Source organism: Xiphophorus hellerii, chromosome 16, assembly GCF_003331165.1.
Source record: "Xiphophorus hellerii strain 12219 chromosome 16, Xiphophorus_hellerii-4.1, whole genome shotgun sequence".
Taxonomy (NCBI): Eukaryota; Metazoa; Chordata; class Actinopteri; order Cyprinodontiformes; family Poeciliidae; genus Xiphophorus; species Xiphophorus hellerii.
The window spans coordinates 13,953,222-13,980,966 of NC_045687.1; the positions used below are offsets into that span (position 1 = coordinate 13,953,222).

At 40.1% G+C, this 27,745-nt stretch overlaps 2 protein-coding genes and 1 long non-coding RNA gene across 5 annotated transcripts in view; 2 read left to right on the forward strand and 1 right to left on the reverse strand.

The window, feature by feature from the left end:
• The window catches only part of tom1l2a (target of myb1 like 2 membrane trafficking protein a), a 28,723-nt gene extending 18,762 nt beyond the window's left edge, over positions 1-9,961 (forward strand). Inside the window, exons 8-16 of one of the 3 annotated variants that reach the window (XM_032587251.1) lie at positions 276-409; positions 538-580; positions 1,326-1,497; positions 1,728-1,842; positions 2,248-2,323; positions 3,061-3,135; positions 5,931-5,990; positions 6,375-6,411; positions 6,672-9,961. In XM_032587251.1, coding sequence (XP_032443142.1) covers positions 276-409; positions 538-580; positions 1,326-1,497; positions 1,728-1,842; positions 2,248-2,323; positions 3,061-3,135; positions 5,931-5,990; positions 6,375-6,411; positions 6,672-6,817 — 858 coding nt within the window. In that variant the 3' untranslated portion in view covers positions 6,818-9,961. The remainder of the gene's footprint in view (positions 1-275; positions 410-537; positions 581-1,325; positions 1,498-1,727; positions 1,843-2,247; positions 2,324-3,060; positions 3,136-5,930; positions 5,991-6,374; positions 6,412-6,671) is intronic. The other 2 variants (XM_032587253.1, XM_032587254.1) reach the window with 2 other exon arrangements.
• Positions 9,962-12,647: 2,686 nt separating this feature from the next.
• Positions 12,648-27,286, forward strand: srebf1 (sterol regulatory element binding transcription factor 1). Its single transcript, XM_032586355.1, has 19 exons — positions 12,648-12,995; positions 14,960-15,517; positions 17,693-17,868; positions 17,959-18,099; positions 18,182-18,400; positions 18,587-18,701; positions 18,835-18,992; positions 19,110-19,326; positions 19,407-19,591; positions 19,677-19,938; positions 20,077-20,243; positions 20,344-20,512; positions 20,619-20,727; positions 20,876-20,985; positions 22,325-22,457; positions 22,618-22,783; positions 23,408-23,623; positions 24,485-24,596; positions 25,756-27,286. Exons 1-19 carry the CDS (start codon positions 12,893-12,895, stop codon positions 25,974-25,976), a joined length of 3,537 nt encoding a protein of 1,178 aa, XP_032442246.1. The 5' UTR covers positions 12,648-12,892; the 3' UTR covers positions 25,977-27,286.
• On the reverse strand, positions 27,120-27,739 carry LOC116734837 (uncharacterized). The gene is made up of 2 exons (XR_004342273.1): positions 27,637-27,739; positions 27,120-27,443 (listed from the first exon to the last, which is right to left on the reverse strand). It is a non-coding gene; the product is annotated as an uncharacterized LOC116734837 (long non-coding RNA).
• Between the last annotated feature and the right edge of the window lie 6 nt (positions 27,740-27,745).

A 27,745-nucleotide genomic window follows, 5' to 3' on the forward strand; every position in this document is an offset into this window, starting at 1 on the left:
ATGCTGCTCACAAACTGCTGCCAGTTATAATCATCATGTTAATATCTTTTTGCTACAGAACCGCACTGAATGAAGTTGAGCAAATATTCTCGTCTCTGTTTGTTTGTTAAACCTCGGCGTAGTTTTGTTTTCATCAAACATGATTTCTGTTTCTGGGTTGGCAGGGGTTTTTTGGGGGGGGGGGGTTTCACCGCGCTGTGTGGTCCTCACAGCTCTTTTGTTTTCTGTGTCCCTTCCCCGCGCGTGCCAATCTGTCGGCGTGTCCCTCCACCCAGGAGCTGAACAGAACGTGCCGCGCCATGCAGCAGAGAGTGGTTGAGCTGATAAGTCGTGTGTCCAACGAGGAAGTGACCGAGGAGCTGCTGCACGTCAACGATGACCTCAACAATATATTCCTTCGATATGAGAGGTGCCCTAATGCATAAATGTCACAAAACGTACTCTAATTATTGAACTCATTTTTCTGAAGCATTTGTTTGGCTAAATACCTTAGTCATATGGTTTTTGAATATGAAAGTGATTTTCCGTTGCTCACAGGTATGAGAGATACAGATCGGGCAGGGCTGCACAAAACAACGGGGTAAGTGTCATCAAGAGAGACTGTGCTTGTGGAAAAAAGCAGCATATTTTTGACATTTAATTGAGACTTTTTTTCAAGCTTAATTTGTTCTCATTAGTATCTGATTCGTTTACTGTTATTAGCTTTCTGTTATGCTTCACACAAGAAATTACAAACAAATATGAAAAATGTTTCAAACTGTGAAAATGGAGAGGTGAAACTCTTCGAGTCGAATTAAAGGAAAAACCATCAGCGCTTATGACCCTCCATGTTGCTGCTTGTGTTGATATTTGGTTCTGCCTCTGTGCTTTCTTTGTTTGTTTGTGTAATCGGAAGCAAATAGTCAGTGATGTACCTCAAAAGTTTAGTTGAAGGCAGTTTTAGGAGATGTGGCTAAAACAAATTGAGATGATTGTGAATAATTTCATAAACCAGGGTCACTTTTATCATCATACTCAAACTTATGTTGGTCTATTGCACTAAATCCTGCTAAATGAGAAACGTTACAAGTTGAAAGCGTACTTTTGGGAGGCACTGTACCTCTGTTCTTTTGCAAAGCCGATTCAAAAATATTAGCTGAAGTGGTCAAACCCGAGTGTTGTTTAATAGAAGTCACTTTAAATCAATCAATCTGTGAACTAAAATTTAAATAAACCACAATTATAGTTGATCTGCAAAACAGTTGTCGGCTATTCTGTTATCTAAAACATTGCATATTCACACTTATTTATGTTTAAAGTTTCTGTTTTCCTGTCTGTCCTCTCAGATGTTAGCGGAGCCTACAGAAGACAACCTCATAGACCTGGGCCCAGGCTCCCCTGCCGTGGTTACACCCAGGGTTGTGTCCAGCCCTTCGTCCAGCTCCGCCCACAGAGCCACAGCCTCCCCTGCCCACAACCCTTCCACAGCCTCCATATCTACTGCACTCGCTAGTCTTGGTAGGGGCAAAGTTAGGATTAGTTTTCTAAAAGATCCAAAGAACAGGAAAAAGTACCTGTTAGGAGGACTTTGAATGAGCGTCAGTTCATATAATTTAGTCAGTATACCTAGAATCTTCTTCCTTCCATGTTTAGTTCCCGATTTAGGTTTTTTTAAGTGTGTTTTCATTCAGGATCTAATTATTTTTGTCAAAATCATCCAATCTTCCCTTCCTCATCTCTTGTTCCAGATGTAAGTTCTGACAGTGTTAGCGGTACCCTCACGGCTCTGTCGGGCCACAACAAGGACGACTTTGACATGTTTGCCCAAACCAGGAGCAGCTCACTGGCGGAGCAACGCAAAAAGTAAGTCTTAATATCAGTAAGGTCTTTATTTTGTGTTTAGCAAATTTCTCCTTCCTTATGTTTTCTTGTGGACATTTCCATAGATGTCAGGTTGATACCAAGTGCCAGTTATGCAGTTGTGGGTTGATCCCTCACTGTTCTCATTATCATCGTCCTCAAACCATGAAGCAGGATCTTTTACATACTGCCTTAAGCTTATTTGTTTCTTTGCCACACTTTCCCTCCCACATTTGGGGTTTCTTTCCTTTATGATGTTTACCTTACACAATAATATCACTAACACCAATTCCACAGAGGTTAGAGGTCCGATTGCCTGCATTAGAATTAATCTAATCTGGTTTTTGTTTATTTTTCTGTTTCTGAATTGCCAGTGTTAACTTTAGTTTTCATTGGTTTGGTGCACAGTGTAAAATATGAAGACCCCCATGCTCTGGGAGGCCTGGCCTCTGCTTTGGATGTGAGGCAACAAAACACAAGTGGGGTGAGTACATCAAAGCGTTCACTTTGTGTCAGATTTACCATGTATGGGGCGTGGAGGGGGAATATTTATATGAGAAGTGAAGATGTTTTTACAGATCTGTCAGATTTTTGGGTCCCTACAGTTTATAGTAAGTCATACTGTATTTTTTTCGGTTTTGCACCGTGTAATTTTTCGTATAATTATTTAACTGAAGCTGGTGGTTATATTTACAACATTAATTCCAGATGAAAGCAAGTGGACAAGTTTGGATTGTGGAAGCAGATTAAACCAGTGACATGTTTTAGGTCACAGACATGTTCACTCTGGATCTTTTTATCATTTAAAAGGATGGATTAAAAATGGATGATAGCAGTTGGTTCTCCCAAACACTTCAACTCAGGAGTCTGAAACTAGTTTCAAGATTTTCTGTCCTTTTTCTCAGCAAACGTTGGAATTTATGTGGAAGTTATCTCGTCATGTGTTTCCAAACTCTGAGTAATTTTCGTCAAGTTTTTCCTTTTAGGATATTTCACTTTTTATAGAATTCAAATTCTTTTTCCCCACTTTGTTTTCCTCATTTCCATCTTTACGGAATGATACATTTCTCTTTTTGTTCTCCTTTTAACGTTATTCTCTGTGAATGAAAGTCGCCTCTTGCACTTTTGACTTCTCCTGTGTCTTCTTCCTCTGGACTGTGTGCTTTGCTGTGGCGGGGCCTTTCTTCTCTTGTGTAAGGTCTTATTCTGTTGTTGATTCAGCTGAGGGTAAAAGGGGATGATAACCCAGCAGATCAGGAGCTGCCCATAGACAGCTGGCTTATTACCCAAGGAATGGTGAGGACTCTTATCCACAGTGTGTCCTCCTAGCCCTCCCGTCCTGTTTACCAGCATCTACGCTAGCATCATCCACCATCTTCATCAGCTGCTGTTTTGCCTCGCCTCACCACTGTGGTTTAAAATCCTTAACCAATCCCAATAACAGTGTTTAATCTCCTTTAGCGTTCACTTTCATTTTAAATGCAGATGTGTTCTAGTGGTGGGGGAAAATTATGATGAAATGAAAACAATGTCAAATGCAAAGTGACAATACTAACTTTATCCAATTTATTTTAAGTGGATTAGTTGAGAGAAAATATAAAATTTTTATGCATACAAAGTTTTCATTTGGTGTTTCTCTTTTAGAATATGAAAAAATTATTCAAGATACAACAAATTTTGCCCACCTCTATTATACTGTCTGTTTTTTGACAGAGCACTAAACATTGTGTTCATTGTTGTAGGTGTTAAATTCTAACAATGCACCCAATGGTTCTTATCAAGCTTTTATATGCTCCATCACCACTTAGCAGTCATGAACTAAAACAAAATGAGTGGACATAACTCATTTTACCTTACACAATAACCCCAATGCAGCAAAATCACACCAACGATTCAATTTTTTTTGCAAATTGTAAAGGTCTTCTGGTGCAAAACTGAACAATTTGAGGATTTAATCAGCTAAAAAGCAGAATTAGGAAAAATCCAAGAACGATCTTGTACAGAGCCGACACGAGACATAAGAAGACTCAAAAGCTGCTTACAGGACCCCAGGCCAACAGGGGGGAGTGAAGAGCCATTAAGTTCTCAAACAGTATATGTCAAAAGTAAATGAGCCAACTTATTTTTGCAGTTGAGTACAATACATACTTTTATATAAAGAATAAAAACTTCTTAATTAATTGAAACTATTTGTTATTCTAACATTGAAAATATGATTTTAAAGAACTGACACTTTATATACAAAATAAAACATGTACCGTAATTTTATTTTTGTATTTAGTCACTTTGAAGTAGCGCAGGAACATGTCATTGGGTAGTGAGGCAGGGAATTTGCTAACGTTGAGAAGGATGAGGGTGATGGCAACCTCAAGGAGTTTGTGCTCATCACCAAAGATAAATCATCAAAATACTTGTGGAAACTTGTTAAAACAATTACAAAAACAGTTTTGATTCCTGTAATTCCACTGACTATTGAGAAAGATATACACATAAACATAATGCATGTTTTGTATGAATAATTTTGGGTCTAATGATGCTTGTTAATTCGAGCACTATGCACTTGTATAGCGCTTTATCTAGTCCATTGGACTCCAAGACACTTTACGCTACTGTCAGTTTTGGGAATTCATCTTTGTCTCAGTATTTAACTCTAAAAACAGTACTTTAATATGTAATATGCAAACAAATAAACAGACAGTGGTTGCTGGGAGGCAGTGGTCTCTACAGGCACGCTCCTAAATGAAATCCAGCTTTGGTCCCCGTCCAACCTTGGGCCGGCCCTGACATTGGAGTGTATCTGTTCTAAAAGTGCAAGGACAAAGCAGACAGAGTTCTGTTGAAGGTAATGGTCTGTGTCAGGCTACACCGACCTGCCTCAAGGTCATACATAAAATCAAACGGAGGTTTTTAGCCTTCATACTCTCTCTGGTATTTTGGAAAATAATTGAAAAGAAAGTTAATGGTACGGCGCTGATTGCTGTGTTGTGGGGAGTTTTATAAGATCTTGCACATTTCGCTTGTAAATAATCTCAATAAAACAACTAACATAGATACTTATAACCATATGAGTTTAATTCTTTTAGTTTAATCTCACTTTATATACAAAATGTTGCATTTTCCCAACTTGTGCTAGGGACAGATGTGTTATTTTTCTCTTCTCTGCAATGTTCCCTCCTCTCTTCTCATAGATGCATGCATTTTTTGTTTTTTGAAGGGCTTTTTTTTTTTTAGCCCTACTGCCTCAAGCTGTGTTTTAATATATACTCCTCCTTTGCATAAACTGTCCTCTCACAAAAAGAAAAAAACTCCCCCGGCATTTTGTACTGTAAAACGGCCTCAGAATAAGGCTTTTGTTACCTGTGATGATTTAGTGAGATTGAGCTAAGAATGAAAAACTTTGATTTTGATAATATTTCATAAGATCGGAATAATTTTAAAGGGGTTTATGAGGCAAATTTTGCTCTAATAAATACAACGTAGTTTTAAATGTTCTGTTTTTAATCTGGTGAAAGATTTTAAAACTTTTGTAGCACAGCAATCTCCTCATTCAGACATAAATGAGCCAAAATGCCATCCCCTCTGACATGGCTTCCATTGTCACCGCCACTGCACGCCATGCAGCACCACTCTCGCTCCCTGCGCTCCGTGCCGTGAGCATGCATGCTCCGTACAACCGGCCCGTCCCCGTGCTCCCAGCTTTCCGCATCCAATCAATCTCTGAATCCCCGCTCAAGCGATTTGCTGATTAGCTAATGATGTGGAATAAGGACTGCGGCTGTGCGACATCAGTCATCGGCTGTTCAGCTATGCAAGCGCAGTGAAATCAATGAGAGCCATATGCAAACTGGGAGATCCTGTTCTTACATGTAGGCTGGCTAATTAGCTGCTCATTATATCCAGAGAAGCTGTTTTTGTCCCTTTTTTTTATTTTTGTTTATTTTTTTTATCCTTTCAGTCTGTGAGGTTTTGGTGATTCTTCTTGTTATTTGTGTGTGTTGTATCTCTGTTTTATGTTTTTTGGGGGTTTGCTTGTCTCTTATTTTTGTGGCTTTGGTGCGACCCTGTGGTTCGTCCATGGCTTTGCTCTTTAGATCCCCGTATCGCAGTCCTCTGTCATGGATGATATAGAGGAGTGGCTCTGTGCTGACGTGGTGAGACTTTTTTTTATACATTGATTTTCTTTTTTTTCTCCCCTCTTTTCTTTTCCTCATCTCTCTTGTTTTCTTGGTAGCATATTTTACCCATCCATTTTATGTTACTAATCATATTTTCCTTTAACTTCATGTTATTTTTTCATTTTGAGCCTGTTTGTTCCACAAATGTTGGACCTAACACTGCGTTTGGGTCTGTCCTACTAAAGTTAACTGGTTGAATGCTGTTGAGGATCTAGAGGGGCTCAGGGAGGTTTTTTGGTGTGATGAGTTTGCATGAATATGAGCCACTTGGTGTGAATTTTACGACTTGACTTTCGTGACCTCCTGGTGTTTCTCAAAGGTTTGTGTCTTTATAACTGCATTTTTTCCCCTTGTGAATAGAAAGGAGATGCTGCTGAGGAGGGAGTGACCAGTGAAGGTACTTGAATGAATACGTAAACATGCCACACTTTTCAGATTTCTATTTGTATAGAAAAATGTTGAAAACCACGTGTCAACATAGCATCCCAGGAAAACACCATATGTTTATGGTTGTGTTGTGACAGAATGTGGAAAAGTTCAAGAAGGTTAAAGCAAATCTTTATATTTCCCAATCGTCCAAACATTGTGCAAATTTGTAGGATCTGTCCTCCCACTGATATGTGTCAAAGATGAATTGATTTTTTTTTTTCCTTACAGAGTTTGATAAGTTCCTGGAGGAGCGAGCTAAGGCAGCGGACACTCTGCCGTCTCCCCCCGGAGCTAACCCTCCTCACCCCACTCGTCCCCCCACCGGCTCCCACAAGAAGTCTGAGCGGACGGAGGACGCCCTCTTTGCCTTGTAGACTGTTTGCAGCGGACATTAGCTTCTCCAGCGGGGAATCGGAAGGTCATCGCAAACAATTCCCCTCCAAAGCAGCTCTTCTAGTTCCGTTTTATTGCAGACTGGATGGAAGTGGTGTGGCGAGTGAGCTCCACCTCCTTGCTCCTCCTACCCTTAAACCCATTGAGGTCAATGGTGTTTACTGCACACTCTGCCTTTGAGTTTTACTATGAATGGATGTATAGGGCTGTTATCGTGGGATGTAAAACTAGCAGGCCTGCAGCTCATTTGCAGCAGTCCCACCAAGTGAAGACAACCTAACTCGTCTCATGTGCTGTAAGAATGTGGTATATTACTGCTAAGACGAATAGAAACTGCAGGCTCACGCATTGAATTTGTATGGAAGCATTCAGTTAGAATATTATTTTACTACATTCAGCTAATTGCTAATTGCATTTGTTTTTCTAATGGTTTAAGCTGTACAATGTACTACAGTGGCGGTTGTGGTTCATCGATTATGTCTTTAAATCAGCAAATATTCCATTTAAGAATCCTTAATAGCAAAATTTTGTAATGTGGATAAAAGTGCTGTGTTGCCCTGCTTGCCAATAACACTGCAAACGAAGAGGCTGATTTGTTATTAAAAAGGAATATTCTGGAAAAACACAATAAACCAAGCATTCACGGCATTCTTCTAACCAAAGGGAAATGTAATAGTAACGGCAACAAAAGGAAACTCATGAACGCATTTCAAAGCACTGAAGGGAAGAGAGTTGTCCATTGAATATTTTATAGATGCAGAAAAAATATATACAAACATGAAGTGGGAACAGCAACCAGCTACAAGCACCTTTTAGCCATTCCAAAGAACGTTAAGGCTTTAATGACCAACTAAGATTTTATTTATACACAGAGAATGTATAAAATGTTAGGGATAAACTGTGGAAGTCAGTGCCTGTTTTGGTGATTGATTGAAAAACATGTTGTTTATTTTAGTAATTCAAGTGATGAAACCATAAAATCACAAGCAAAGTGATATTAAAATAGGCCAGATTTTTTTATACTCTGTGCAGCTCAGCGTCTCCAAAGCTTATAAATGGGACGGGTGAATGCTTTTGACATTCTCACAATCTGAAGAAAACATAGGATTGGGTAAATATATATCTTACTGTTAACTCTTCACAATTTTAGGAAAAATAAACTTTTACATAAGAAAAAATCTCCTCCGAATATGCAAATGTGATGACTGAAGAATTACATGCCTCTCTGGACATGTACAAAAAGCTCCAAATTTCCTTTCCTTTGTTTGACAAAATTAAAATCCAGTATGAAATATTAAATTGAAGTATGAACATTTTTGGTCTATAATAAATGAGCAGATTTCTTTTCATATATAACATGAACCATATGAACATATGTTGTCTCGTTTTCTCATATTACGACACCGTCCAAGCGTCAACTTGCACAAGCAAAATATATGCTTTATATCGTAACATCACTGCAAATATATATGGTTGGGGTAAAGCTTTGAAATAATGGGCTCATTCACATTTGTTCTCTGATGGGGGCGGGAGGAGAAGGTGGGACTGTACCTTTTTAGGTGTCCCACATCGCTCATCGTCAGTTTATGTAAGATTAGTTGCCTGTATCAAGACATGGGGAAAAAAGGGACAATTTTCTATTTACTTTTGCTAGGGATTAATGTCATTTTATAATAAAAAAGTAAATCAATATAAATTAAAATTTTTGCCCAAATATTGGCTACAAATGCATAAAATCACAGTATGTGTTTTAATTGAACTTTTTCTATTTTAAAAGCAAACAAAATAACCACTTTTTACCTAATATTTCTGATAAGATCCAATTACCAAAACATGCATGGACAGTAAAGAGAATATACTATTTTTTATGAATTATGATCTCTGCACTTTGATGCAAAAACTAATATGTTTTTTTTTTTTTTTTGTCTTTTGTGTTTGTAAAGTTAATATTTTTTTTAGGGATGGGAAAGGATCTTAAAAATGACTTCACACTGCTTTTGTTTCTTCATCTCTCCAGTTTTTGTTTGGGTTCATTCCAGGATGTCAAGTTTAAGTTTGATAAAACAGCAATATTAGACATTCGCATAGAAAAACCTCCGTTATTTTTATGATCAGTATGAATAGTGTTGACTTTAAAATTGCCTACATGACAACGTATTGAAACTAGAATGATGCAAGCTTTAAAAATGTGCATTCTCACTGATAGATCTCCGTACATTTGATGCTATAAAATCTATAAACGTCAAAATACTCTCCTGATTTAATATTCAAAATTTATTTTATATTTTATTATTATAGTTCATGTATCATTCACAACATTGTTAGGTGCGGTGGGAGGCAGATGTTTATTCTAGCTGGACATTTCTGCCTATGTTACAGATGTTTCCAACCACAGTTTACCTTTGGTTTAGATGGAAAATATAAAGCCAACAAAAAATAAGAAAATCCCCCCTATTTTAATACTCTATTATTAATTTTATTTAATTACTATAACAGCCTAATAACTAGAATCAATAGTTTTCATTCGGAACCTCTGATTATGGGGAAACAACTATGATTTGTTATTTTCACAGTTACTAAAGTCTCAATATTTTCTCCATAGTCTTTGTAATATTCAAATGTAGCTTGGTTCAAATGTAGTATTGATCTTTATTTGGTATTAATGCTGTATTGTTACAACTGTTTTAATATGGTTGCCAGGTAACTGAGATATTAATTGTAGTCCTTTTGTTTTTTGAAAACTCTTACTGTGCAGGTTGTTCAATGACAGATTGCAAGAAAGTCATCAGAGGTGATTTCAAATGAAACTTCTGCTATTTTCAGTATTTGTGTTTTACAAGTCTTGGGATAAGTAATGGTAGGCTAACAGTGTTTTTGTTACTTTCTTTGAAGACTGCAAAAGTGTTTCTCACAAATGTCTTAGCTGTCTATATTTGGATACAGTATGTCATTAACTGGATTAATACACAATGTGTGTACTCAAAGTTTGGACATCTCAGGTGTTCGACGTCTGTGTGGCTGTACCTGACTGTCTGCTGCCATTACTTACAATCAGATTTGTATTTGACTCTTTGCACGTGTGTGACTGCCCAATAAAACACTAGCAATGTGTGACCTCTACCTCATTACTCTGTTTTTATTTTAATTTTTTGTCTTGTGTGACAGTTTTCTGCTCCTTAATACTGAAGCCTTAATATTGCATCTTACTGGTCAATTACTGTCACATGGGTGTTTCCTCCTCCTCCTCCACCTATGGTATTATTGGTTATCAATCAAATTTTATTTGTATAGCACATTTCAGCAGCAAGGCATTTCAAAGTGCTTTATATCATTACAAACACAGAAACACAATGTAATATAGAATCAATCATTAAGTCAAGTTCCATCAATAAATTTGTAATTGATTACATTTCAAATACAATTCTAAACAGGTGGGTTTTTAGTTGAGATTTAAAAGAAGTCAGTGTTTCAGCTGTTTTACAGTTTTCTGGAAGTTTGTTCCAAATTTGTGGTGCATAGATGCTGAAAGCTGCTTCTCCTCGTTTGGTTCTGGTTCTGGGGATGCAGAGCAGAACCAGAACCAGAAGACCTGAGAAGTCTGGAAGGTTGATACAACAACAGCAGATCTTTAATGTATTGTGGTTCTAAGCCGTTCAGTGATTTGTAAACTAACAACAGTATTTTAAAGTCTATTCTTTGAGCTGCAGGGAGCCAGTGTAGGGACTTTAAAACTGGTGTTATGTGCTCTATCTTCCTGGTTTTAGTCAGAACGCGAGCAGCAGCATTCTGGATCAGCTGCAGCTGTTTGATTGATTTGTTGGACAGACCTGTGAAGACGCTGTTGCAATAATCAATACAACTGAAGATGAACGCAAGGATGAGTTTCTCTAGATTTTGCTGAGACATGGCTATGGGTACATTGTCCATTTAACTACTAGTCATGTAGGCAGCAACAAATTCTGTTCACATGATGCTGTGCAAAAAAACTGAATCAAACTTCATCTCTTTTGACTTAGTCTTAAAATCACTGGTTTATAAAGAGAAATTTTAAAAAGCCTCCAGAAAACCTTAAGGGTTACTCTTAAAGAAAATTTTCAGACATTTCAGATACATCTTGTTCCCCAGAAGGACTATAAAAGATGTGCAGTACATTACTGGTTTATTTTGTTTACTAAATGATCTAATTAATGTGTACTCGTGTAGTGTAAAGATGGATCCCAAAGAGAAATTAAATGTTGTAGCTTATATTAATTAAAATTCTTCAAAGAGTTATTGTAAATAGTGATGGCTGTTGGCAGGAAAGATCTCTTGTAGCGGTCTGTATTACATCAAATTTGAAGAAGCTTCTGACTGAACATACATTTGACAGATTTAAGTTTCAGGATATTTTTTTTCTGATTCTGATATTGAGATTTACAAAATAATACGTAAAAGAAGTATCGGTTTAAAAAAAAACACTTATCTGTTATCCACTTTTCAACAAAACCAAAAATGTCTTAAAGTATATTCATCCTCTCCAATTGAAGATTTTTTATTTATATTACAGTAATCAAACCTTTTTATTATTATTCCTGAATAACTTTTTACCTGTTTCCACTGATATTTTTAAAATTAATTTGGCAATGAGCTCTTTCTGAGTCTCGCCATCATCCAACTCTTCAACTCCATTCACAGATTCTCTGATTCAAGTTGGAACTAGCTTTGCCACTCCAAAATTTCTCATATTACTTCCAATCAGGAGAAAAATGAAGGTAAAAGATACATTTTAGAATAAAACCTAAATCTGTCATTTGTGTAAATAATTACTTTTGTGTATAAAATTTTCGTGACATGCCCAACAACCCTCCCCAAAAATACAAGGTCAGCCACAGTGACAGCCACTGTCAATGTAGTGCTACTGTAGGTCACTGACCTATTTCCATACAATTTTAAAGGTACTTATTTGTTTATAGAAGATATTTTGTTTTAATTGCAATCTTTTTTAGCATATATTTGCTTTTTGTTTTTTTTAACCATAACCTGTTTAATGTTTTGTTAAAAATCAAAAGTACTAACATTTTAGTTTGTTGTTTTGCTGAACTATATCGTTTTTAGTCTTTTTTTTATTAAAGTTATTTTTATGTTGGGATTTAAAGTGTTTATTGGTAAGTTTCAATAAATAAGTTACATCTACAATTTTAGTTTTTTGTTTTCACAAAAGTACCTTCGTTTTATTTTAGTGTCGCTACTTCCACTCCTGCAAGACTGAGCAGCACATGATGTAATCGCTCAGATTCAGAGCTGTGACGTCGAATCACCCCACTCCGATTCTCAGCTTCTCATTGGACAATTTCGCTGGTTCTACAGGAGGCGGTGCTGATTCCGGTCAGACAAACTTAACTACCGGCAGCTCCCGCCCACATGGGATTTTGATTGGTTGTTTCGCAACAGGCCCATAATAAACAAATGCACGCTGCTGCCTCCAATATTAATAATTTGTTACCATAATTTAAGATGGAGTAAACATTACTGAATTGAATATTAGAATGTATATCAGTACATAGCAGAGTTATGGTTTTATTGGCGTTTTCATTTATTTCTTGTCATTGGATTAATAATGACTACGGTAGAGTAGTGTGTCGTGTTTATCACAAATTAATAACCATAACGTCTCTTGTAACGTCTCATAAAATGATTGAAATGCACTCCACATTGTTTCATCCGTTTGCTCAGCAATCAAAACAATAATGAGAATCGTGGGAATCTGCTAGAAGCTCGCTGATTGGCTGGCTCACCTGTCAGTCTTCAGGGTTGCGTGGGTTCCTCTGTTGGTGCTGAATGAGCCTCAGTGTTTGACTCGGTTTGACAAGTTTCCCAGCGGCGATCATGGCGGGTTGGTGTGTATAGTTTAGTTGACGTATCGGCAAACAGCGCATCCTGGATAAGTTTTAAGTCGACTTGGGATCCGACAGTTTATCAAATGTAGGGACGTAAACGATAAAAGACCCTCCAGTTCCCTGAGATCAGGTAGCGCGTCGAGCCGATTCTGTGGTCCATAGAATCAGACGAGAGTGAAGATGAACCGCCTGTCTTTTGACGATCCTTCGCTGGATCTGGATCCAACACTGTCTCTTAACGACCCAAGTGAAATTGACACGGTCCTCTTAAGCGACATCGATGGTAAGGAGTTGTACATTTATTTATATGGATACCTGTGAAGTCAGTCATGTTTAAAGAGCTGCGAGAGTAAGCACTGCATGGACTTTTCTCTGGTTTTTTTTGTTTTAGTAATGTGTGTTGTGCACTTTGTAGCAAACAGCAGAAACAAACTTAATGACTCAAACAGCTTATAGTGTGTTTTTAATAAGACACATAGCTAGAATTAGCTATTTAGCTTTTGGGTTTTCTAAAAATGCTTCCCTTCGGTTGTAAGTGGTTTTTACTATAACTTAAATGTGCACAAATTGGTTAGTCTGTTGCTAATTTTAGCAAGTGAAGCTAATGTGCTGCTAACGGTTGTGAGTGAGCCCCGCCCCCCGCGTGCCTCACCGACAGAGGTTACTGTCGTTCATTCCTCCTTCCTGGGTTCAGCTCCCTCAGTTGGGACGTATTAACAAGTTTTTACGGTTTGCCCTAATGCAATACGACGTTCTGCATTATTACGCCTAGTTATGTCTTTTATCTTAAATCCTTGTGAATTATGAGATGTTCCACAGTTTGTGTTATTAAGGAGGGGGAAAACTGCTTTTTATCAATAATGCCAGATCTTCTGTTTCCTACAGATTTTTCCACCGTTCTGCAATGTGTGTTTTATGAGAACAGCCAAAGTGTAACATGATAAACGGCCAGTGGGTAAACAGTATTCGGTCGTGCTCTCCTAAATTTGACCGACTGTAACCCGCTGGTGACGCTGCACGGTGGTAACCTCCAGTGGAAACCGAGCATCTCTCCCTCTGCTCGCTGTCTTGGTCTGATCGGCATAGCAAGTCTGAGAGCCGCGCTCTGATTGGTCAAGAGCGATCACCTCATACACAACAGTGGTTTTTATACATTCAGGCTTTCAGCGTTGCACAGCAGACATAACATACACCCGGTAGCGCGTTTCTTGGATCGAATCAAATCAAAATCAAATCAAATTTTATTTGTAGAGCACATTTCAGCAGCAAGGCATTTCGAAGTGCTTTACATCATATCAAACACAGAAACACAATGCAACATAGAATCAACAATCAAAACACGACATTAAGTCAAGTTCCATCAATAAATTTGTAATTGATTACGTTTCTCAGGGATGCGATTATTCTATACTTTAACCAGTCAAATCTAGAAGTGGAAAATTATTTTCAATATATGCAAAGAACACTTTATCTTTGTCAAGAGAGAGAGTTTGAGTTCTCAAACCTTTAATACCTTGGAAATCCAATGATCACTAGAAGCTTTGGGATTGACTATTTACAAATTAAATAGCAGTACTTTGGTTTAAAAAAGCTTAATAAATACAAGCAGCTGGATATATGATTTATTAATGCATATTCTTATTTTCTGGAATACAAAAATGACTCAAAAGAAGGTTGCAAGTCATCCAGGTTCTCCACCAGCCCCAGACTGATATACTACCAATTAATTGCATATCATTTAGCAAAGAAAAAAAAGGCAGAATTTTCTCAAAATTTCCACCAGTGTAAAAAAATCTATTAAAGAGAAACACAGATGGATAAAACACGACACAGATGAGGTGAAGCGCATATACTTCACTTCACTTTGGCGTTTAAACCGCTTGAGGCAGAAAGCTGTGCGTCCGTCTGGGAAGGTTCTGCTTTTGATGTGGTACTTTTTGCCTGGTAGCAACAGTTCCAGGAAGTTCATGTCGAGTGTGTGAGGGGTCTCTGGTAATGTTCAGGACCGGTCTCCCATAGCTACACTGGACCTGATCCAGGACAGAGAGTAGACACACTCCAGACGCCTTTTAAATTTCTGATCTGCAGGGCCCTCTTAGCTGTCACTTTGCCTTTTCACCTTTTTATCACACTTGTATTTCAATTTTTAACAGATGCTTTTTAGCTTTTAATGGAGTAATTATGAGGTTTATTTCTGGTTTATGGGTAACATTCCTATTTTTTTCTGTTTTTTCTGCACTTCTCCAGACATGCTTCAGCTCATCAACAATCAGGACATGGAGTTTGGAGGACTCTTTGATCCCACTCCCTTCTCAGGGAGCCCTTCCACCCAAGAGATGAATGCCTTGTCCCAGACCATCACCTCTGCTTCACCTCCTGCCACCACTCCCACACCTTCATCCACCACCACTTCCTCCATCTTGAGCAGCAACCCCCACTTAGACGCCCTGTTGGGCCCGCCTATCAGCCGCAGCTCCTCGGCCCCAGACAAGGCCTTCCAGCCTGCTACCTTCCAGCAGTCTCCCCTGGCTCAGGTACCCAGCTCCGCACAGAGGCAGCAGCAACCGTTGTCGAGCCAGCAGGCTCAGAGCCTCAGACAGCCCCTGGTGGAGCAGCCCCAGCCGAGCGTCAGCCCGCCTGCCGCCGCGCAGGCAGCAGCGTCCCCTCACGGCTCGCCAGGTCCAAATCCGGCGTTCAGCTCCACGACACAGACACTCTTCACATCCCCTGCGCCTCAGACTGCGCCTCAGCCCCAGGCACAACCTCAGGCCCAGAGCAACTTTCAGAGCCAAAGTAGCTTTACGGGTAAGTCTTTTGCAAGGTGACGAACGTGTCGAAGAGAAAGACGTGTAACTCAAAAAAACTGGAAAATCAGAAATTCTCTGTAAGGGAAAAATTGTTCTGATATTTTGAAGTGCAGTTCCACGATCGTTTTCTTTGTGTGTCACAGTCTAATATCCATCATGAATTGACGTTCGCAATGTTTTGATTTGCTCTATAGACGTAATATGAGTTAAAGAAAAAAAGTTGTCCCTATGTCACCAGTGTCTTAGTATGGGCTTATTTCAATGAGTGCTGTACGAATTGCTGTGTTATTGGCTCAGAATGACTAGTGTTGTAAAGCTGCTTAATTACACAATAAGCTCTTCGAGTGCTGTCAATTTATCCTTTGCTCATATCCGCTTAATAGTTTTGTTCATTTTAATAATGTTGACATTTGTCGTGTGTCTTCTACTACAATCATTAATTAGATGTTGAGGTGTGACGACAAAGAAGCCTTTGGATATTGCAACTAATTTCTGTCTAATAGCCCTGGCTAAATTAATAAAACTATTATCAAAGTTCTGTGTTTGCACAATACTCTCTGTAGATATAGGTTCAGCAGAGTGCAGTAGCTACTGTGTAGTGTATTATACATGCATACTCAGTAATTAGTTTAGCATAGAAGCAACTCACTGATTCACTGATTGAAGGAGATATTATGAGGTGTTCGCTGGGGTTAGGATGATGTAGTTCTTTTTTATAGTTCTTTTTTTATTGGATTCAATCTTTTTTTTATTACCACATGGCTAAAGTCTCTGACCCTGGTGCGGTTTGGCACATGTAACCGTTATCTCAATTTTACGTGATAAGAGGAGGTATGGAATGACTCACTGAAATTTCTAAATAGGTAAAAGGTTATCTTCAGTCTACACACTTATTAACAAATCGTTTTATGAAATTATAAGCTTAGTTAGGATATTGGCAAAAGGGCTGAAAACGGTTTGCTTCTTGTGTCGCCTCTTGAAGTCCTTCATCTGTTACAATACCCTGATAGCAAATTAGCTTTTCTGGCTATTACTTTACTTTAATGGTGCTTTTCTTTCACGTTTTGCAATGTCTAGATTTGGGATTTTTGTTGAATCACTTTCTACATTCATTTGACTTCTGTTAGCCTTCCAGAGAAAGTGATGATCTGATTGCTAAATAATAAATGATGGCCCCATTAAGAAACCCCGTTTTTAAACTGCGTTTTGTTCCAGCAGCAGCATTTGTAAAGCTACTCCTAGACGAACATGTTGAGTCACAATTATTGTATTTAAGTTGAATCTGTTGCATCATTTTATCCATTTAATTGATTAGTTTTATAATTAAGTCGATACTTTTTTCCTTTTTTACTTTGTAATGCCATTAGTGTATGGCATTACAAACTGTTCTAATGTTCTTGCCTGACATTCAGCTGATATTTTTCCAACTGCTTTCCACCCCAACTAATGACAGAAAAGTTTTAAAGCTGTTGGCGAACCTCTGCTTTCTGCTTGTATATCAGTATTTTTAGACCACTTTCATCCACGACTGTTTCAATTCTTCATGCTTGTTTGCATAATTCTTATGCTAAAGTGACACATTTTTAGAAAACTACAACTAAAATCAATTAGTCGTTTGTTGGGCGTCGGTGTTACTCATAGATGCGTTGTCTATAACTGTTGAATCCTTCGAAAAGCAGCTTAAGACACTTTTTTTATTATTTAGACAAGCTTTTAGTTAAATGCACCTCTTATTGTTTTTGTCGGCTGTTTCAGCTTGTTTTTCATGAACATTTTACAGCACTTTGGGATTTTTGTCTGTGAAAGGTGCTATATAAATAAAGTTTACTCACTTGCCACCTTTCTTTTAGTGAAATAAAAGATAGGCTTTTTAAAGAAATGATAAGATACACACCGATAACAAAAGATTACGATAAATACTTTGTAGTAGGTATAAAGACATAAAAGTTTTAGAATTTGAATTGCTTCCACGATTCTCTTTTTCACAAAACCTTTGCCGCCTTTAGACTTTGCTTGATTACTAGTGTTGATGTTCCACATTTGCAGCAGTTCAGTTGCAATAAAAAAATACAGCAAATACCCATATTAATTCATCTGAAAAAGAAAATGTATTAAAGAGATATTTTATCGAGTTTAACCTGCTTGGTTTAACGGTGCTGTCCCTGTTTTTCAGCCGTCGGCCGCAGCAACGTGAGCTCTCCTGCCACCAGCTTATCGTCCTCGCCTCCAAGCGTCCAGCCAGTGACCATTCAGACCCAGCTTCAAGGCCTGACCACCGCCTCCCCCCTCCTGGCCACCTCAGCTAGCCCTCCAGCACAGACTATTACAACCCAAGTACAACAAGTACCTGTAAGTGTGTGAAGCTTCTCCTTGATTGCTCCTGGACTGGATAAAGGATGCCTTATTTATGGGTCATTGGTCTGTGTGTGTTTGCATCAGGTGCTGCTGCAGCCCCAGTTCATAAAGGCTGAATCTGTGCTGCTCACCACTTTAAAGCCTGACCCTTGTATGGTCACAACCATGGCCTCCCCTACGTCTCTAGTGACCACCACCAGCTCGGTACAGAGCACATCCCTGCAGGTAGCAGAAGAGGCCAGATGTCAATCTGTAAATTGTGAATTTTACATTTGAGAAAACTTTACTGATTTCTATCCATTTGTAGGCTTTTATGGGTGGGGGTACCATCCTGACCACCGTGCCTGTGATGGTGGATGCGGAAAAGCTTCCCATCAACCGCATCGCCATCGCCGGCAAGCCGTCAGGCCAGCCGCACAAGGGGGAGAAGCGCACTGCTCACAACGCCATCGAGAAACGCTATCGTTCCTCCATCAACGATAAAATATTGGAGCTGAAAGATATTGTCGCTGGCACTGAAGCCAAGGTTGGAAACTGTTTATTCTATGCTCTACTATACTACGATGCAATGCTATTTCATTGTAATAAAACCAAAGTATTTGCTTGATGTTCTTGGTTCTGGTGGTAATGTAATGACTGACTGGTGTAGATGCTGTGTTTAAAGTTGGAAAATTTACGGCGCGTTTTCTGTAACATTCCTCCTCTTCTTTAGCTCAACAAGTCGGCTGTCCTCAGGAAAGCCATCGACTACATCCGCTACCTGCAGCAGACGAATCAGAAGCTCAAACAGGAGAACATGGCTCTGAAAATGGCAGCTCAGAAGAACAGTGAGCATTTGAACCCTCATCCTGTCCGTGTTCTTCGGCGCGCTGTTAAGCCAGGCTAAAGCCCTCTGAGCTGTTGGTCTACACTCCTGACTGTTCTTTTTTTTGTGTGATCGCTTTCTCCTTCCTTTCAAAGAGTCTCTCAAAGACCTGGTTGCCATGGAGGTGGACACTCAGGCAGAAGTGAAGAACGAGCTGCCCACTCCGCCAGCCTCCGACGTCGGCTCCCCTACCTCGTTCTCGCGCTGTAGCAGTGACTCGGAGCCTGACAGTCCCATGGGAGAGGACACAAAGGTGTGTGGCGAACATTTAATTTGCCAGGCAGCGATTTTGAAAGTTGCGAGACAGTAAATTTTTATTTTAGGTTAAATTTACACTAATTGTCTTTTTCTGGATCTTCCTTTGCTGCAGTCAAATTTAGGCTTGCTGGACCAATCTGCAGCAGGTGGCGTGGTCGGAGGCATGCTGGACCGCTCCCGCATGGCGTTGTGCGCCTTTACCTTCCTCTTCCTCTCCCTCAACCCACTGGCTGCTTTGCTCTGCTCATCCGGCAGCAACTCTGCAGGAAACAATGCAGACATTAACCCCCATCATGCAGGAAGAAGCGTCTTGGGTGTAGATATTCCAGGTAAACCTGCTGGTTCGTTGTAGCAGTTGTCTACCGGAGTTATTTTTGCTCATTACTGAGTGTATCCATGCTGTCTGTAGATGAGTCTTGGGGCTGGATGGATTGGATGCTCCCTACCATATTGGTGTGGCTGCTGAACGGTATTCTGGTGTCAGGAGTTCTGATCCGATTGTTGGTTTACGGCGAGCCCGTGACCCGTCCACATTCAGGGTCGTCCGTGCTGTTCTGGAGACACCGCAAACAGGCCGACCTGGACCTGGCCAGAGTAAGATGGTCTGGTTATTAATCAGCCTTTTGAATAACGATTCATCCATGCCTTACATTAGCTTTTCTGTCTTCTTTCCCTTCAGGGGGATTTTGCTCAGGCCAGTCATAACTTACGAACCTGTCTGAAGGCGCTGGGTCGCCCCCTGCCCATCTCCCAGTTGGACCTGGCCTGCGCGGTGCTCTGGTCCCTGCTGAGGTTTTGCCTTCAGCGCCTCTGGGTCGGCCGCTGGCTCGCCGCAAGGGCTGGAGGTCTGCGCAGCGATCGCCCCCTGCAGGAGGATGCGTGTAAAAGCAGTCGTGATGCCGCCTTGGTTTATCACCGCCTGCACCAGCTTCACATGACAGGTAGATTTAACACCACAACTTAGCTTATGTTAATCGCATTTGACTTCTTAAAACAACATTTTTGATCTATCCTAATATCATCTACAATAACAGGAAAACATTTGGATGTTCTGAACCTTTTCTTGTGTGTTTGTGCAGGGAAGCTGAACGGCAGCCACCTGTCAGCAGTCCACATGGCTTTAAGTGCGGTGAACCTGGCAGAATGTGCTGGCTCATGCCTGCCGGTAGCAAGTCTGGCTGAGGTCTACGTCTCTGCAGCGCTACGAGTCAAAGCCAGCCTGCCAAGGATCCTCCATTTTACCTCTGTGAGTCGTCATTTCCAAGCTTATATTAATCAGTCAAAGCCTTCAGCGACTGAAAAAAAGCGAACCTCACTGAACCAAGCTCCGTCTTCTCTCCCGACAGCGTGTGTTCCTGAGCAGCGCCCGCCAGGCGTGCCTGTCGTCCAGCGGCTGCGTGCCTCCGGCCATGCAGTGGCTCTGTCACCCTCTCGGCCACCGCTTCTTCGTGGACGGGGACTGGGCCATTCGCAGCACGCCTAAAGAAAGCATCTACAGCCAGGCTGGAAACACTGGTAGGCCACCAGTTACCTAATGTAGCCTAATTTAGTCCATTGAATTGTCTTCCATTTCCCCTGAAAACTATTCTAAAATAATTGAAATGGCTTGGCGTTCCTACAGTGGACCCTCTGGCCCAGGTGACTCAGGCTTTCAGAGAACACCTCCTCGAAAAGGCTCTTTACTGCGTCGCCCAGCCGCACGGAGAGAAGAGTCCCAACCAGGCTGACGGGTGAGAAAACACCGGGGGCTTTTAAACATTTCTCTGTGTTTTTGACCGGTATTCATTATTTTTTCTAGTTTCCCTATTGTGAAAAAGTTCCTAATAAATGAGAATGTTGGAGCACTTGTTGACCCGATTGACTGGTCTCTGCTATCAGGGAGTACGCCGATGCCTTGGAGTACCTCCAGCTGTTGATTAGTGCGTCTGATGCCGCCGGTGCAACATCCCAGTCCTTTGCAATTGTCTCCAACATGGCTATAGTGACTGGTAGGTTAAAACATTTTTAGAATATTAAAAGTTTGATCAAAAGTTTTTGAAAATAATGGCAATTATGACAACTTTCTGTTTTTGCTTTCTGTAAATGATGATGATTGTCATAGTTAATTATTCATTTGGAATATTCACACGTTAAAAAAAAAGATAAAAAAATGTTTGTCGATTTTAACATTAATAGTATTAATAATAATTAAAAATAGCATCTTTATAAATAATAATAACCCTATCAAATTAAATATTTAAAATGCATAAATAAAACACGCCTTCGTAAATAATAATGCTGTAATCATATAACATATTGTTGTACAATAAAAATATAATAACTGAGTAATTAAACCTATCTGAATGTTGAGCAGAAAATGCATGAAATACAGTAATAATTATAACAAGCATTATTATTATTTTATTCTATAGCAGCATCTTAATTCCTAATAACTGCACAGTATGTATTTATGTTACAGTCTTGTACAGTAGATTATGCTGTTGTTGTTATTATTAAGCTTGTTTTTTTATGTGTTTTTTTTTAACACTTTAAGAACTTTTTTTGAGAACCTTTATATCCAGATTCCCCTTTGCGGGACAGTAAAGGCTGATTTTATTCCATTCTGCAATAATTCAAGCAATTGATAAATCAGAATTACAAATTCTAACATTCCTGGAAAATCACGACAGAAAAATGGCTTTTAATTGAACCCTTTAATGCATCGCTTCATTTTGCCTTTACATGTCCCAGCTGTGTCATTACCTCTGTGTTTTTACTAAATCAAATAACCAACCGACAAAGTCCATTTATACTCTTTAGAAATCACATAGTCTGATTTCCACTTGACTTTCACCCCCACAGCACTTACTTTCATCTCCACTAATCTAAGCTTAAAAAAAAAAAAAAAAAGAAATTTTAAAAAAGGGAACTTGGTAAAATGGAGGCACGCCGGATTGCTTCATTTATCTTCAGCACTGTCAAATCTGTGATCACCTTGAAAGGAGGAAGGGAAGCGAGGCTGTGCTGGGGTTTTTAATCGGAAACTTTTTCTTGGCAGAGCATCAGGATGCTCTTGGTGTTTTAAAATGTGTTAGGGGAGGTTGCATGGGTGTGCAGCAGAATATATTACCCTCCTTAAAAGATCTCGCTGTGGGTGCAAGGTGGGACTCTACCAGAGAGAATGATTCAGAACTATAGACAGCAGCTGTCTTTGTGTATTGTGATGCATGTTAAATGTGGGGGGAAAAAAAAAAAGCCAGTGGGGGATTCGAATATTTGCATAATTGCATGTCTACGGGAGGATGTCTCATTTTTTTTACTTTTTAAATTTTTTTCTCCAATCACTAGGCTGCGACCCCCACTCTAAGTGGTGGTCCTCGGTTGCCATAGTGATCATCAATTGGCTTCAAGGAGATGATGCTGCAGCAGAGAGGCTCTATCCAACTGTGGAGCACCTGCCCCGCAGCCTGCAGAACGCAGAGTAAGTTCTGCGTCCGATTCGAGAGGATTTTATGGAACTTTGGCCTTCTTTTACTGCTCCACACACACACGCACATGCCCACACACACACACGACCACCGTCACACGCTTGCACTGCTTTAACCTGTGTCCTTTGTCTGGTTTGCCACTGGTTCTGGCAGGAGTCTTCTGCCCAAAGCGTGCCTCAACACATTCAGGGCAGTCAGAGCTCTGCTGTCCAAGCCAGAAAACTGCCAGCTGAGTCTGAGCCACACTGACAAGGCCAGCGCCCTGCTCCGAGACAGCCTCAACCTGGGACCGCACTGCCACAGCTCCAGCTTAGACAAGGTACGCACATGCTGGAGTCGAGCTGATTTATCTTTTAAAAGCTTACAGTGGAATACAAAAAAAAAAAAAATACTTTTAGGATCTTATTTGCACACAAAGCTGCAGGATTTTTACCTGGCCTCAGATCTCCAGATTCCCCCCTGCAGTAGTTCCTCGGTTCCTCTGTGGGGCGCTGTGGCGGCCCTCCCTGTGGTTTCTACCAGATGGTGATTCTGGTGGATTGGCAGCACAAAATGATTGTGCTGTGTTTGTGTGTGTGTGTGTGTGTGTGTGTGTGTGTATGTTTATGGCCAGAGCTGCAGTGCATTGTAGTTGCATTGCATGTGTGTCTCCTAAGAGTGCAATGTACCTGCAGTGCAACACAGAGCTGGACCAAGAGCAGCAGAACACACAATCACACACACACACACAGGATGGAGGAGAAGGGAGGGTATGTTTCTGCTTCATAAAATCTCTGTAGGTTTTCCTTTCAGTCTACATGTGGAAGGTAAAAACAACCATTAAAAATATGAAATATTTTAGGTAACCCATTTTTGTGACCTGGTCAATCTCTCGTATCATTTCCATGATGCCAAAACACGTCCTATTTGCGTACTTCAACCAATCCGGTCGATATTTCTACAGGTCGTCGAGTTAATGGTGTGCGACCTCCTGCTGGTTTTGAGGACCAACATCTGGCGCTTGCAGCAGCAAGGAACCAGTCCTACAGGGTCTGGCTTGGCGGGCTCCAGCGGTCCTGCCAGCCTTCATCAGGCGTCGCCACCAGAACTTCAGGGCTTCCAGCAAGACCTCTGCTCCCTGCGCAAGCTGGCACACAGCTTCAGACCTGCAATGCGAAGAGTACGTGCAATTTTTACCCGTGGTTGACAAACTGCTTTAACAGATCGATTGCTATGTGACCAGTGGTAAAGATGTGACCAGTCAGAAAGGCTGATTTTGGGTTTGGTGAAACCATTTCACGGTTGGTTTGGATCAAAACTCTGCTAAAGATTTCATCATTTTAACAAGGTCATTCCTTTGGAAGAGAAACCGGCCCACAGCATCACAGATCCTTCACCGTACTTATCAGTGGGCATAAGGTGTTTCTCTACATATTTATCCTTTATTTCACATTAATCCCACCTGATCTTAGTGCTATCTGATCAAAGCTAAAGTCCCACTACAGTTCAGCAAACTCCCACTCTAGACACTCTATTTCACTATAAAAACCTTTTTTAATTTTGCAAGAATTTTGTTCGCCTTTCTGCATAAATGCACTCAAATTGAAGGTTGGATTTTTCAGATTTCTTATCCAATAAAGGGCTTCTATAACAACACATAAATACGCTTTGTGTTGTTACAGAATCCATTGTAATGAATCTCTAGAGATGGTGAGCACATTGTTGCTTCATTTAAACACAAACTCATCCATTTTAAACCCCGTATTTAAATCGGCAACACAAACCAAAGCAGCTCTGACTGAAGCTGATCGTTTACAGGGAGTCTGTGGAGCAATACTCAGTAAAAAAAAATAAAATTCTACTCACTTCCACTCATAACACACACACACACACGCCCACACATAGCCTTAGGCAAGTGTGTCGCAGCATTGTTCACAGAGACTCTCTGAGGTAGAGCTGAGCATTAGGTGTGAGTCATCGTCTCTCGCTCTTGTTCCTCCTGTTTGGCTCTGATCTCTCTCTGCCCTCTGCTTCTCTCCAGTTGTTCCTTCATGAAGCCACTGCCAGGCTGATGGCGGGGGCCAGTCCCACCAGAACCCATCAGCTACTGGACCGCTCACTGCGGCGCCGAGCAACACCCGGAGCCAAGACAGGTGCGTTCGTGTCAATGGAGAGGCTTCAGTGGGTTTTTAGGTGTCATCTGACCTGTGCAAGTAATCGGGACGCTTTTGGCGAGACGAATGTTTTATGGTCAGAGAATCTGCAGTGTGGGGGTTGGCTAGGTCTGTTTTGTCTAATAAAAGTCTAAACAAAAAGATTTTTTTTGAGGGACCTAAAAGGGCCTGAATGCAAACGTATGTCAGACTCGGGGTGCTTGAAATCCTTGAAAATGCTTGAATTTCATTTTTGGTGTTTTCTAGGTTTGGAAAGTCCTTGAAGTGCTTGACGTAAACCTAACAGTTTTGCAATAAAGTTCAATCTAATAGCTGATTAAAAGCCTACATGTGGAAACTGTTGTCTACAGCTGAAACCAGATATTTTCATACACATCATAAAAGACGCAGATACATTTCTTCTCACTGTCTGAAGTTGAATCAGATGAAACATTTCATGTTTTAGGTCAGTTAGAGTTACCAAAGTTATTTCTATTTGCTGAACGCCAGAAAGCTTAAGGAGAGCACTTTTTTGTGAATTTCTTTGTATGTTTCTTTATTGACCTGTGTTCCTATGAAGCATTTAATTTGAGCAGGAAGGTCGTTTAGCTTAACATTACTTTTGTTTGGATTGTAATCAACATTTATTATTTCCAATGGCTCAACAAGTTATTGATTGTCTTATTTTATAATTCGGCAAAATTATTCAAATCAGGGGATTTTATTTTGTTAAATTAAAATTTTGTTCTTAGATTAGTTGGGTGTGTAGGTTGTGTGTGTGTGTGAGAGACATTTCAAAACATAAGATTTTGTTATATTTTACTTCACCTTGTCCCTGCTGTAGAATGTAGAATACCATAATAAAAAATATTAACATTAATAAATTATGTCATATATTGATTAATTAAAACTTTACACTTTTATCTCCAAAGTGTAGTGCGGGAAAAGTTTGAAAACTTCCCTCTAAAATTCTTGAAAAGTCGTTGAATTTTACTGTGAGCGAAGTGAACGTACCCACTTAACATTTATATGTACTACTATTTGTGTGACATAAATCGCAATAAAATATGTCAATGTCGTGGTGGTTGTAAGCACACATAATCCAAATAGTTGTCCTGAGCTTCATAGCTCACCAAATGTTTGGTTTCTCTGTGTGCAGAGGAGTGCGAGGCGCGGCCCGGCCAGCGGGAGCAGGCCGAGGCTGTGATGCTGGCCTGCCGCTACCTTCCTCCCTCCTTCCTGTCGGCCCCGGGCCAAAGGGTGGGCATGCTGGCCGATGCGGCCCGCACCCTGGAGAAGCTCGGCGACAAGAGGACGCTCCACGACTGCCAGCAGATGATCATAAAGCTGGGGAGCGGCACCACCGTCACCAGCAGCTAGAGCGAGGGAGAGGTGGGGCGAGGGAGACTGGCACCGACACTGTGTACTGAAACACCTCCTGTGTACAAACGCGCGCAGGAACAGGTGGACAAAAGACCTGCTTCCGCAGAAACCTTCCAGTCTCTATTGAAATTCACAGGTTGCTCCTCCTGCCTACCCGGCCTCACATCTTAAGGCACTTTTAGAGTTTATGCACTCTGTTTCTTTTTAAATTATGAAGTAATGTGAAAAAACACAAAGCATCATTTTTCCTATCAGGCCAAACTCCCTTGTGAGAATTGATTGCAGTGTCCCACTCTGACCACAGTGAGGAGCCACCACTTCCCGAAGGTGGGAGCAGAGATGTGTAGCTCCTCCCTCTCTCCTTGACCGCCTGGCAGATCTGCACCTTTTCTCCCCAAATCGGACAGCCCTGCGTGTGGGGGTCTTGGTGTCTCTTTGTTTATGGGGGACAGGGGGGGCCAGGGGGCCCAGGGGGGGGAATTATTAAATAAAAAGTAACCAAACTCAATGGTTTGATCGTGGACATGAGCGCTGAAAAGCCTCTCCACATACTGTAAAGGTTTGAGGTCATCATCTGGCTCAACCCCCCTCAATCTCTTGTCTGCACTAAGCCTGAGGCTGCTCTTAATGGAAAACAACAATAACAATAAGGCTTTATGAAATTATTTTCATAGTTGTGTATTTGTTTTTTGCTGTGTACATATTTTACACCATATTTATAATCTGGAGGAACTTTGATTAGGCGTTTTTTTTGTTGTTTTTTTTCCATATGCAGAGTGATATTTGCTCATTTCCTCCCCCTGAATCCATCTTGAGTATTCTTAGACCAGGTTTAGTCGAGTCAGGACTGTACTGCATAGATCTGAGCTGGGGTTGACTCTTTAGGTCTTGGACATTTGTAAACCTATGAAATCAAAAACAATTTTCTATGACATGGCTTTGACATTTCTGAAGATCATTTGTTGTCCTAAAAAAGTGAAATATTCGAGGAGGTTTTCCCCATTTGTAACACTATCATACAAGGAAATATCTTTTTCTCATAATCTAGGTGGACCACATCATTTTCTGATGATTTTTTTAAAAGCTTGTAAAAAATTTCAACAAAATGCTTGCCACTTAACAGTATGTTTTTTTTTTTTTTATATATAGTTGGTCATGTGAAATCTGAAAACTGAGGAGAAAGCTTGTGTAGCAACCTTGTTGGAAGGTATTGTCTTATAGCTGACATTTAACGTTTTTTTTCCTCCTTCCACTCTTATATTATTTCATCCTTACATGTAAATATTAAATAATTTTTTTAAAGAAAACTTACGGCCTTTTTATTTATTGGTGAATCTTCTTAATTTGAAAATGTAACTAATATTTTAAACTTCAATAATTGTTCTGACTGTGGATATGTGTTAAACTAAAATGACATGATCTCTTGTGTTTCCTCTTTTGAAGAGTGACATATGTTCCTATGTCCTTACTTTGTAGGTTTTGACATTTTAGGTCCTTTAAGCAGTTTCAGAATGGTATTGCACACTTTTCAGATTTTTGTTGTGTTTAATGCACACAACAAAGGCCAAACACTCCCAGAAAGTCTCAGTGAATATTTATCCTTAGATGGGAAAAATTTGCTAAAAAAAAAAAATCCAAAAGTTTTATGATCTCAAACCTTTGACGTAAACGAAAAGGAAAACATGCTACTTCTCCCCTCCACCCCCTTATTTTATCATAAATTAGCTGTGCGCCGTTAGTCCAGGTATTTTCTTCAGTGTGTCAAA